Below are 12,301 nucleotides of genomic sequence, written 5' to 3'. Positions count from 1 at the left end.
ACAATCTTTCCATTTTACATCAGTTTGGAGTTAGTGGAAGAAGAATATGAAGTTATTTTGGGCCAATTAGATATTCTGGTTATTAATATTCATAATCTGATTATCCAGTGCATTAAAAAAATTAATACTTTTTACCTCCATAATGTGGGCTGGGAGAAACTCTTCTTTATTGGGCGGGTTTTAGAACTGTCAGTATCCATCCAGCAGTGTCTACCTACTGTGGACTAAATCTGCAAATGATAAAGCACCATTCTGTAATCTTATCCTTCCATCAGGCTGAACTGTTACTGGACTGCATAAAGAATTTGCCAAGTCCTCTGATATTGCCACATCCTCTGAAATGCACAAGTCACCTAGCTTCATTCCCAGAGAGGGTAGTGGCACAATTCACACTGATTTCTACAGAAGCCAGAGAAAGCCCAAAGCTGTCCACAAGTTTGTTATACAAGTGGCTTTGCTTGTTTGCCCAGGGTAGGTGCTTTCCTGCACTCTGATAATATCTTTACAACAAAAGTTTGTTAAAATAGGAAGCCAGGAACATATTTATATAAATCAAGCAAGCATTGCTATTCCAAGTTAAATGTGCATTTTTATTGGACTGGATGCTGGTATTTTACAAAGGAGTGAAATATAGTATAATTTTTATTTCTTTCCAAATTCTAAAGGGCAACATCAAATTAAATGCCAATATCAATGCAAATGGACATTGGAAAATATCCTGCTTGCTCAGTGTTAGCGTGCTTACATAGGTGTGCATATGCACACAAGTTGCTCCCTGAAGACATCCACAAAATTATCTTATTGTCCTTCTAGTCCTCATTTGCTTTGATGCCACTAAAAAAACTTGATGACAGTTGAAACAGCTGGTTGGCTGTACATATGAAAGACCACAACTATCATGCTGATAGTACTGTCTTACTTTGTCTTATTCCTGTCCCATCCTGTTCTCTCTCATCCTATCCAAAGAATGTAATTTCTTGAGACAGGGATTGTTGTCATATTCTGGGTTTCTATTGTATTATGAAAACATAATTCCTTTTCATTTGTCTTAGACATAAAGGCTATTTTGAAAAGCTTCTAAAACATTTACCCTCAGTTTAACTAAATGCCAAACTCTGGTATTAAAACACAAACCCATGTACTCTGGTACCTGGTGCAACTCATGGAGCTCATGACTGTGACTCCTACACACTTTCACAGTACAAACTACAACTACTACTACTAATCCATTGAATACTATGTGAAAGGTTGGGTAACTTGGTTGAAGTACCTCATTATAGTACCAAGGGCATGCGTTTGAGCTTTTCTTTGAACATGTGGCAAAGATTGACCACAGATGTAAGGAGGCACAGAGTCATTTAGATTAGGGGGTCAAAGGCAGCTGGACACAATACTGATGACATTGCTGTCTTATGGGCTACTGAACACAGAACTGGAGTGCCATAGCCAGCATTGCGCTACCAACTGTTAGGTTCCGGAGGACCTTTCCCTTTTTTTTGAATGAACAAACATCTAATAGTGTTTATTTGATGCATATCATTGTGTTACTCAAATTGCCAATTGCTGAAATCACGAGCGAGACTTTATAAAGGGGGTTGAGGCAAGGTGCCATATTTATTGATCACATGAGTTAGACATAGAAGTTCAGACACACCATTCATACAAACACACAGAAATCATTATACACATCATTACACACAGGCATACACATACACAAAACAACCATTTCATCCACACATACACCAGATATAGTTACCAGCAATAGTTGCTCAATATCAGCCCAGGGTGGCCAACCCAGGCTTATTGAATAGATGATGATGATTTGAAGATTGCAGATTTGAAGATAACAGCTGGAGTGGGGTGAAGAGATACATCCGTGCTCTGATGAAACAGCAGTAGAGAAAGAGACTCACCCAACTTGGCATTTTCAAGGTGTTCTTTTATAGGGATTGGCATCCTTTGTTTCAGTGCTTTGGGGGTTTTCCATACCCAGCTTCTGATTTTGCAGTTGTTCTTCTTTTGTCTTTAGCTTATCTCAGCCTTGGCCTTCTCCTCATTATCTTCTTTGTGCCTTAGGCCTAAAAGGGATTCTTCAGCCATTTATTAATTAGTTTACTGACTGGTAACTTAGAGTTGGCACCTTGTTGCCGACATAAACAGTTAAATCTTCTTCTCCCGTCTCTATGCCATTCTCTCACCATTCACCCTTTTACACACACTCATACATAAGGGCTATGCAGAGTTCATTCACTTATGTCAAGCAGAAGGATACAAAATGGAGTTTTCAAGTTGCTTACAGGACAAGACTAACATGGTTATATTTCACTATTATTACACTCTATGTTAACATCAGCTACATTAGTTCAGTTCATGCTACACTTGTCATTAAGTAACACAGAAAGGAGTGAATTGCTTACCACTGTATAGAGTACTCTGAGAAATGTAGCAGTGGGACCTTATTCTGTTAAGTGGTGAGCATGGCTCAGAAGAGGTCAGAAAACTCTGGTTTCACTTCCAAACTGTGTGGGCTAGTAGAGAAAGCACTGCACTGGGCCTCAGGGGTCACAGGATTTGTTCACAGCTCTCCCTGGGCTGACCTGATGAGTGGCACTGGGCAAAATCACTTCACCTTTTGTGCCTTGGTTTCACCATCTACAAATGGGAATAACAACAATGAACTCCTTTGTTTAGTGCTTTGAGAGCCACAAACGCGAAGCGCTAAGTGAGAAGCATTATTGTTAGTGAAAACCTTCATTCAATAGGGTGCTTAAACATAGGCCCAACTTGAGATACAAACATAGGCCCACTGAGTTAGCTTAAGGATGAACTGGGATCTGACAAAGTAGGAAAAGATCACTTACTAATGTTTGGAGAAAAGAAAAGTCAAAGGACTCTTCACTGGGTTGTCTGAAGTCTCCTGCAGATGAAGTGCTAGAGAGCTTACAAGATAGCATATATACCCAAATCAAAGACAACTTCAAATTTAAGACTACCTCCCAATAATTAGATTCTATGTATAGAAAATGTGTATATTTCTTATCACAGTCCATGTATAGAATCTAATTCTATCATGGAGGGTCATCTTAAATTTGTTCCCCTGCCCTACACCACTGCAGTGGGTAAAGCAGCAGTAGAGGGGCAGGCAGCTCCTACCACTTGTCTCCCCTGCAGCCTGCTTCCTTGGGCAATGCCTGTGCCCCTGTTGCATGCCACCTGGCCCCTACCACTTACCCCTTGCAGTCTCTGCTCCCTACAGCCCCACCACCTGGCCCCCTGCAGCCACAGGTCCCTACAGCCTCTGCCCTCTCTGTACTCCCCCCCACCCAGCTGCTTACTGTCAGGTGCAGCTCTGGTTCCAGCCCCTGCTGAGCCATGTGGCAGCATCCTAGGGCTGGAGCTGCCTCTGCCACTGCTGTGTGCTGGGCAGAGGTCAGAGCTTACATGGGAGGAAATGAAGGCAGAACTGGAGCTGTGGTGCCTGACAATAAGCAATGGGGGGTGGAGGAGCAAAGGTTGCTGCAGCTCTGATTGTGGCACTCACCCAGGCTTGGGGTCAGAGCCGGAGCCACAGCAGCTGCCTGCCCCATCCCTGCCCCCACTCTGTCTTGTGTTTGAATCCAAGATAAGGGGCTTTCCGCCCCCCCAATGTAGAATGGGGAAAAGCCTCATCTTGGGTCTGAGTAAATACGGTATGTTGTGACACAAGGGAAAAACTAGCTTTTCTGACCTCACACCAGGTTTTGACGTTGACACTGTAAATAATAAGCTTAGCTCTCGTGGTTATTCTGATGTCATGAGGCTTACAGCAGTATTATATAACCTTCTGTATATCACTATTAGTCACGTAGTATTTTCTAGGTCTGCTTCTCTTCTCCCTCCCCTGGGCTTCCTGCCAGTTCACAACAGCGTGAGAGGAAAATAAATGCACACACTGCTGGCTGAGCATACAAATGCTATTTTAAAATAAACTCTTGTATCGGAGGGATGCAGGAATTTTTGGAGTTTCACAGACAGGAAGGGGCAGCTAAAACATTCATGCTCTTTACCAGTCAATGGAGCAGAACCTGATGTTCACCATTTATTCCAGGCTGAAGATAAACTTCTTTGGAGAGAAAAGCAATGGGATCTCAACTGTGTAACAGAAATCCTGTTAGTTTTATGATACTTGAATGGGTGTATGCATTACATGGTCATACTGGATAAAAGACTGTCTTCTCTTTTTCTTTTGCAGGTGGTTTGCTATAATGGAGATTCACCTGTTAGTCGTTTTATTCCTTAACAAATATGAATTTATTCTTTTGGACACAGTACCAAAGGAGGTAAAAGACTTACATGGTTATACTGTTATTTATAACAGCAAAATGCTGGAAGGGGTACAAAACACACTAAGGGGTAATTCTGCCCTCCTCCAGAGGACCTCTAGTCAAGTAAATGGACCTACATTGGCTGAACAACAGTGCAGCTGAGAGTGCAAATTGGGTTCTTTGGGTGCATCCAGACATGCATGGACGTTTGGTTCCACATTTGGCACCTTGTGCCACAGCTACTTGTCCTCAGGGAATGCCTGTGCTATGTGCACTTTGGCATGTGGCAAGTTACCCCAAGGGCAGTAGGGGAGGCTGGGGCCAGCACTGTGCTTGCCCCAGCAGCTTTGCTGGGGTCCTGGGGGCCTCCCAGGGCTGCAGCCACAGTGATCCTTCTGAGCAGAGCCTGGTTGACAGCAGCAGCGACTCTGGACAGCCTGGCTCCACTTTTCAGCAGCGTGTGCTGCTCTAATGTGTGCTGCTCCATTGTTTTTTTTCCATGGGTTTTTTGTACCCCTGGATGTCCAGAATGTAAAACCAGGATATCCAGGGGTCAAAAAAACCCTCAGAAAAAAAGAAATGGAGCAGCGCACACTCAGGCAGTGCATACTTACAGCATGGAGAACACCGGCGTGTGCAGTATGTGGCACCACAAACGTGTTTGGGGCACCATATACCACATGACCATGCTTTTATGGAAGTGCCCTTTGTGGCCAAACCTCATCACACCCTTCTAAATTACTGCATACTTGCATTTGGCAGACAGTGGAGAATATGGAAGTGAGATTTTGCATTCTCCATTTAAAACTGATGTGAAATAATGGGCGGTTGATCATAGCAGTGGCCACCCTGCTGGATCCTTGCACCTGACGCATTTTCAGAAGAGGAAGAAAAGGAGATAAGGATTGGGATCAGGAAAAGAGCTATGCCCCAGATTCACAACTAAGAGAGGAGCTTTGGGCCCTGCACTTCAAAGATGTGGACAGATTAGAAAGAGTCCAGCAGAGAGCAACAAAAATGCTCAGAGGTCCAGGAAATGTGGCTTGAAGGGAAAGGCTGAAAGAGCTGGGATTATTTAGTCTGGAGGAGAGAAGATTGCGGGAAGATTTGATAACAGTTTTCAAATAACTGAAAGGTCATTATAAGGAGGATGTTGATAGAGAGTTCTCTGTAGACACAGAGGATAAGACAAGGAGCAATGGCCTCAAGCTGCAGCAGAGGAAATTTAAATTGGAGATTAGGAGGAACTTTCTGACTGTAAGGGTGATTAAGCATTGGGACAGGTTACCTGGAGTGGTTCTGGACTCTCCATTCCTGGAAGTTTTTAGGGGCAGGTTAGACAAACACTGGCTGGGATGATTTAGTCATCGTGGATCCTGTCTTGAACCATGGGTTGGACTGGATGACCTCCTGTGGTCCCTTCCAGCTCTACTTCTCTATGATTCTATGATTCTTTACACAACTGCCCTCCTGTATGAAAGGAGGTCCTTCTGCACTGCCTCATACCTGCTCTGTGGCTAAATCTCTTCCTCACAGACCTGGAGTGCTGCAAAGCAAGCTGTGACCCAAATGCCTTTGTATTTAAAGCGCTACAGGTCAGAGATCTGGGGACAAGGAAAAGAGGCAGAAGTTTAGAGTTACATAAGACTGGATAACTAGCTCCGAACTCTACTGGGAGAATTTGAGATGTTGATCACTAATGTTGCAAAGTCCACCCAAAAAAGGAATAGGAATTTCTTGGGGACTCAAGAATTGGTCAACACTGCTGCCTTCCCGTGGAATTGATTGCATCTTCAGATTGACCCCTCGGTAACTGAGCCATTGATGGTAGAGCAAGGTCAATTAATTTTGTAAAGCCTCCTGCTTCTATTATATTAGAGCAAATATTTATTCAGGGGCTTCAATGAGATAAAGAAGTGGCCTTTGAGCCTTGAGCCTCTGTAACAGATGAAGCCGAATTTCTGAGAAAGTCCGTTTATCTCATTAACATCAATGCAAATAGAGTGCTACGTAATTTTAAATGCTGAATTAAATGAGGTGCATACTTACCACAGGCTTCTGTTGTTTCTCTCTCTCTCTTTTTTTTGCAGAGCCATCTGCATTTAGTGGGGACGCAACAACCCACAGGCCCATGCAGGGTTCAGTATAAACTCCGGGAATGAACACTGACTTGTAGTGGCTCGATCCTTTGGCCATCCACAGCCAGAGCGATGCTTCATGGGCACTTCTTACATCTCCAGATGTGTTCAGTATACTAACAGGTTTTAAGTAACAATTTCAGCGAGGCGGAAACTCTATGTAGTGTTTATAATAAATCCATTACCGTGGCACCTGTGCACCTAGGCCTGATTAAGTAGGTCTCAGTATTTTAAATGCAGCTTCCAGATTATGCATCTTTTTATGCATCTGTAATTTTAGGTTATATGAATCTGCAGCCTGCATGCATCTAAGCTGACTGTACCCACAAATGAGGTATGTAGGGGACAAAGTATGCTTATGATTACTTTGAAGAGTGTTATTAGGGCCCCTGCGAAAACCAGACCTTCCAGGACAAGTTTTCTGTTGCCCTGAAGGTTCATTCACACCAGAGTGAAGAACATGTCAAGTGCCGGCAAATGAGAACAGCAGTGTTTTACAGCCCTTTTCCACTGCTGTACGCAAAGTGCAGGACAGCAGTGAATTAGACCCTCAGCGTCAGATCCTCAGCTGGTGTTCACTAGCATAGTTTGTGCTTGTTGGAGCTACTCTGAGGCCACAGACACATGGCCAGGTTAACCTGTGGCAGGTCAGGCTGTCCCCATTTGAAAATGCTGCAGTCATTTGACACTGTCCCTAAAGGTGATCTAGTCCTGCCCCCTGCAGGGCAAATTTACCCTGGTGTGAATCAGGGGCAGTTCTCTTTCATGCCTCTAAGTGCCTGTGTCTGTGCTCATTTCTCATACTTTGTGCACAGCTGGCACAGCAAGCTTTGTGCTTTGCCTCTCTGTTCATGTGTCCAAATGTGATTAATACCAGATGAGGACCCAGCCTCCTGGGACTAAATTAAGGACAAACAATGGTGAATGAAACATGTTTGTCACTGGAAGACTGAAAATATGGAAAGTGAGAGCGACCCTCTCTCCTCCGAGGCAGCTGAAGTTCCTGTTAGCTTTGGCCGAGTTTTGGTTGTCTCAGGGCACAGGATTGGGTCCTCTGTTTATATAACAAAGCCTTTCCCATTATGTTTGCTTGCCATTTAGAATATCTTCAAGAAAAGGCTGTCCAAGATCTGGAAGACTTTTGTTTTGGTTGGGGTAGGTTTTTTTTAGTATGATTTACAGCACTTGAGAATCTAACTCTCTTGGATGTTGCACACATCTAAAAATACCTACCCCTGAAAGAAAATCTAATAAAAGAAGGCAGTTAAAGGCAGCTGTAGAGCAAGCTAAGAATCCATCTTGCTGGAAGATACAACACTTAATTGCTGTCATATTTAATACAGTATAATAGCTTCATAGGAAATTATCATTTTACAGACACCTCTTTAACTTTAAGTAGAGATTACTCATTCAAAGGGCAGTGGAGACTATTTTATAAAGTCTTGATTAACTGGACTCCAGAACAGGGATGATTGGCTAAAATGCTTTGGGATGCCACAGGGAGGACAGTATACTTCCAGTACCATGCTGTGCCAGAAGGGGGCAGAGGCAGGAATATATGTGCAGCAGCTCCTTGTTGTGTCATCTCCCAGTTGATTTTACGCATTTGATATCGCTGCTTTTCCTGATGGGGTGGACCAAGACTAGAACACCATACACCATCCAAGCCTGTTGAACCATTTCCAACATCAAAAGGCACATGCAGAGATATGGGACGTCAGTCATACCTATGCATTCCTTTCATTACCTCTTCTGTTACATATAACTGCTTTGTTAGGGCCTGATTTTGGATATACTCTCCCCCTGCAACTTCCTCTGAATATAACAGGAGTTGCAGGAGCTTGTCATCTCTTAGCATTAGGCCCATGTTGATTGATGTAAAGCCTGTTGGAGTCACTGGAAAGATTCCTGGTCATTTCCAGGGACTGGGAATCTGCATTTTAGTTTATTGCTAGAGAGGTAAACGTTGTATAGGTTACTCGGGTACCCAGAATGCACAGCAGGCCACTACCAGCTCTCAACTATAAATGTTTAACTTCATTTAATACGTAACCGACTGCAGAATTTGGCACTGTATTTCTTTGCATAAGTGGTGTGTTTCAAGATACTAACATCCATGATGCTAAAATCACCTCATTCAGAGTTATCATTATGGGTGGTTTTTTGCATATATTTGCAAAATAGAACTATTTAGCCAAACCTAATGGGCAACCCTGCTGAAACCTTAGAAACTGAAAGTGCTTACTGCACCTGCTATTCCAGCCTGATAAAACCTGACTATTTACAAGTCATCAGAGCACTGAGTCTGGGATTGTCAAATTTAGCTTTGGCACTCATTTATTTAGGAATACTTAGTCTCCTCTTCTGATGGTATAACACACGAAACAGGTCTTCTTGGCAAGGGGAAAAATACACACAAAAAATTGGTTCTTAAGATAACTCTGGATTTATGACCACAAAAATGTTTGCTGTAATTCAAGTTTTTCTTAAAATGTTTTTGGGTTTTGGTGGAAAAAATGACAAATGTTTTAAGAAAAATTAAAACTCTCTGTCTGTCTCTTTCTGTGATCAAAACCCAACATTTTCATTCAAAACAGATCTATCCTGAGGATCTTGTTGAAAAAGACATTTTTCACTGAAATATTTTGTATTAAAATGACAACTCACAATCTGCATTTTCTCTTCTAAGTATGGTGGAAGCAATGCCTTTCATAAGAAGCAGACATCTCCTGAAAGAACCTCTACTTCATTCATGCCGTCCCCCTATTAAGCCTCTGTCGGAGGCTCCTCTCATCTGTGCTTGACAGTCAGGCAGCTCAAGTGGGCCGGGAGCAGTCTCTTTCATTACTCCAGTGGTGGAATTCAGTCCATTTGCAGGGTAGTTGATTGGGCCATTTACATATCAGCATAGAAACAAGAAGTGATTCATAGATTGTAAGGCCAGAAGGGACCTTGGAAAATCGTCAGGTCCAGCCCCCTGCGCCAAACAGGAAAGATAACTGGGGGTCAGGTGAGCCCAGCAAGGTGACTGTCTAGTCTCTTCTTGAAGATTTCCAGGGTAGGTGATTGCACCACCTCTGGAGGGAGCTTATTCTACAGTTCAGATAATCCCTAGCTGGACACAAGGATCTCTTGAGGTCCCTTCCAGCCTTACTTCTCTATGAACTAGAAGCTTAGTCATACCGGGCATATTGCCCAGGTTGTATTTGGGACTAAAAGACATAGTTGTGGCTTTTGAGATAAGGGTAAGGTAAAAATGGCTTTTTGTTAAAAAAAAAAACGCTTACACCCAATTTCCATGAGGTGCTAAAGCATTTTCCCAAGTAGAAATGGGCTTCGCTGTGTACATTGCTTTAAGCACACACTTAAAGGTAAAGATATACTTAAACTTAGCATATGCTTTGCTAAAACATGGCCCAATCAGGAGCTGGCAACCTGTTCCAATGATGGGCCAGCACTTTCAACCCAGCCATTCCTGTGGGCTGCTGATCACATGTTGCTGCTCCAGCTGTCCCTGCTCTGTGCAGGGCTGCCCTCTCATTCCTCTTAATGTAGTCTTCCTTGAAAAAGCAATGCAAAAAAGCATGACAAGCAACAACTTGGACCAGTTAACTCAATGGTGAGGGTAAGCAGAGGCTTCAGTGTCAGTGGGCAGGGGGAGGAAAGAGCATTCCTCTCCACAGACCAGGGACCCCTGAAGTGAGAATCAGGGACTGGATAACCTCTAGTAAAAGGTGGAAAAGATCTTTTGGTTGAAACAGCAATAGGCAATTGGCCAGCTATTAATAAAACATGCAGTGGATCAAACCTTGGACCAGATCCAAGCTCTCTGCATGCTGGATGCAACCCATGGGCTGTAGGATGCTGACCCATGGATCACTAAATAAGTATTTGCAGTTAGTTTTTTATTTATGGTATTTATATGAGTGATTCTCAACCTGGGTTACACAGCACCCAGGTAAACCCAGAGACTTCAAAGAGCAGTCCAGTGTGTTAAAGATATCTCTACCTGTTGTGGTCTTTCTAAAATCTTTGCAATAGAAAAATGCTCTATTACTTTTCTGTAGTCAAGAAATAAATGAAAGCTAAGAGCTGGCATTTTCTGAGGGTTGCCTTGAGTCTCTTGAGGGGTGCCTTGACAACCACCAGCCTCTATGAACTTTATACAAGTTCAAGGGATCACTGAAGATACAAAGGTATTTTTGTGCATCCTGGGTGAAAGTGGCAAGTTAATGGCTCTCACTCTTTTCAAAAGCAGTTTTAAATCGTTATGTTATGTAATAGAAAACATTAGACGTCCTTGGAAGTAATCCTCTTTCCCAAGTACTTGGTGCAATCTAAATGCTTTTACTTATCATGTGACAAAAAAAAATTCCTTTTGAGTGGTACATAGTGGATAGGAATTGGGCATAAGGAAGGCATTAGAGAGTGAGCATTTTTCAGTGAAGTAGTCAACAAGAAGCTTTCGTGTCCAATGTTATTCTGAATGGATACATGCCACTGACTGGCAGAGCATTACTTATTTCTTCATGTTGATCGTAAAATTAGTATAAAAGCCTTAATGGAGTTATAAATATCTTATTTCCATGAGAGCCCTGGGAAGAAAATTATAGTGCTAAGTCTTTCTAAAGATAATATCATTCTGTACAGATGCTATCTGAGGAGACCAAGGGATGGGCAGGAAACATGCATCTGGAATCCTGCATTCTAGTCTCAGTTTTGCTGTTCCCTGAATGTATGACTGGGCAAATCACTTCATCTTTCTGTGATTCAGTCTGCCCATCTGTCAAATGTGGGTAAGTGCCACAGCTGAAAAGCACATTGAGGTCTATCGATTAGAAACTGAGCTCTCATTTTTATTCAGTGATGCACTAATGCATTGAGCCAGCCATATTTATATTACCAGCATACTGTGGATAAAGTAACACAAACAGAATGGCAAACAACATACTCCCAAGGTTTTAAAACTTGTGGTATGTACCTAGAAAACTCCACTGAAATTGTCAAATGTGTGACAGTTTCTTGTCCCTGTAGAAATATTTTGTAGGAAGTTTAAGGGTTGGAATAAAGTAATCGTGGAAAAGTTTCGTGTTGGCAGAAAATGCAATTCTTTTTGCAAACTAAACACCAATGCAGAAAGTTAGCTTGAATTGTGCAGCTTTGCTGTCTAGATACTAACTTTCAAAGTCAAACCAGTATTTTGCTATTTTATGAATTGTATTCTTCTTACAGCTTTGGTAGAGCATCTTTCCCAGGTATGACAGTAATATAGCGAGAAACATCCACAGAGCATAATGATCAAGTGCAATGCAATTGCTTGGCTAGTCCCTGGCAAGTAGTGACTTCGAGAAGGACTTGGGGCTCATGTTGTATTATTAGCTGAATATGAGCTCCTAATGGGATAGTGTGCTCAAAAGGGCTGATGTGTCCTTAGGTATATACCATATTTTCTTGCATGTAGCACACCTAGGAGTATAGGAGTCTGTTTTTGAAATGCAGCATAAAGAAAAAAAAGGCTTAGCTTGCAGTATGAGTAAGTAACTGAGAAGTAACTCAGCTTCTAGAAAGCTGAGCCAGCTCCTTAGCTTGCTGCAAGCCGTGTGCGCCAGATGGGGCCCTCAGACCACCCTTACATGCTGGTTCAATCTGGCATGCTGGGTATGGTCCATTGCTATGGACCAACCCTGTGTGCTGGCCTGATCTGGTGCTTGAGGCCATGTCATCCATCTGGGGGGTTCCATACCAGTCCATAAAGTTGGCAATGGGAAGAGTGGTGGCAGTGTTAATTGCTGTGGCTCCCACAGCTGCAGCAGTTAATGTTGCCTGCCACCACTCCCTTGCAGCCAGATTTCTGGACCA

At 42.8% G+C, this 12,301-nt stretch overlaps 1 protein-coding gene across 2 annotated transcripts in view; it reads left to right on the top strand.

Annotated features, from left to right (window-relative positions):
* The window catches only part of LOC102388360 (24-hydroxycholesterol 7-alpha-hydroxylase), a 38,736-nt gene extending 29,745 nt beyond the window's left edge, over nucleotides 1-8,991 (top strand). For both annotated transcript variants that reach the window (XM_025209592.1, XM_006028217.3), the window contains 2 exons: nucleotides 4,232-4,319; nucleotides 6,395-8,991. In XM_025209592.1, coding sequence (XP_025065377.1) covers nucleotides 4,232-4,319; nucleotides 6,395-6,466 — 160 coding nt within the window. In that variant the 3' untranslated portion in view covers nucleotides 6,467-8,991. The remainder of the gene's footprint in view (nucleotides 1-4,231; nucleotides 4,320-6,394) is intronic.
* The last annotated feature ends 3,310 nt before the right edge of the window (nucleotides 8,992-12,301 follow it).

This window comes from Alligator sinensis, unplaced genomic scaffold (genome assembly GCF_000455745.1).
Source record: "Alligator sinensis unplaced genomic scaffold, ASM45574v1 scaffold1156_1, whole genome shotgun sequence".
Lineage (NCBI taxonomy): Eukaryota > Metazoa > Chordata > Crocodylia > Alligatoridae > Alligator > Alligator sinensis.
The sequence above is the reverse complement of the archived record's forward strand: the minus strand, read 5'-3'. Positions and strand labels throughout refer to the sequence as shown.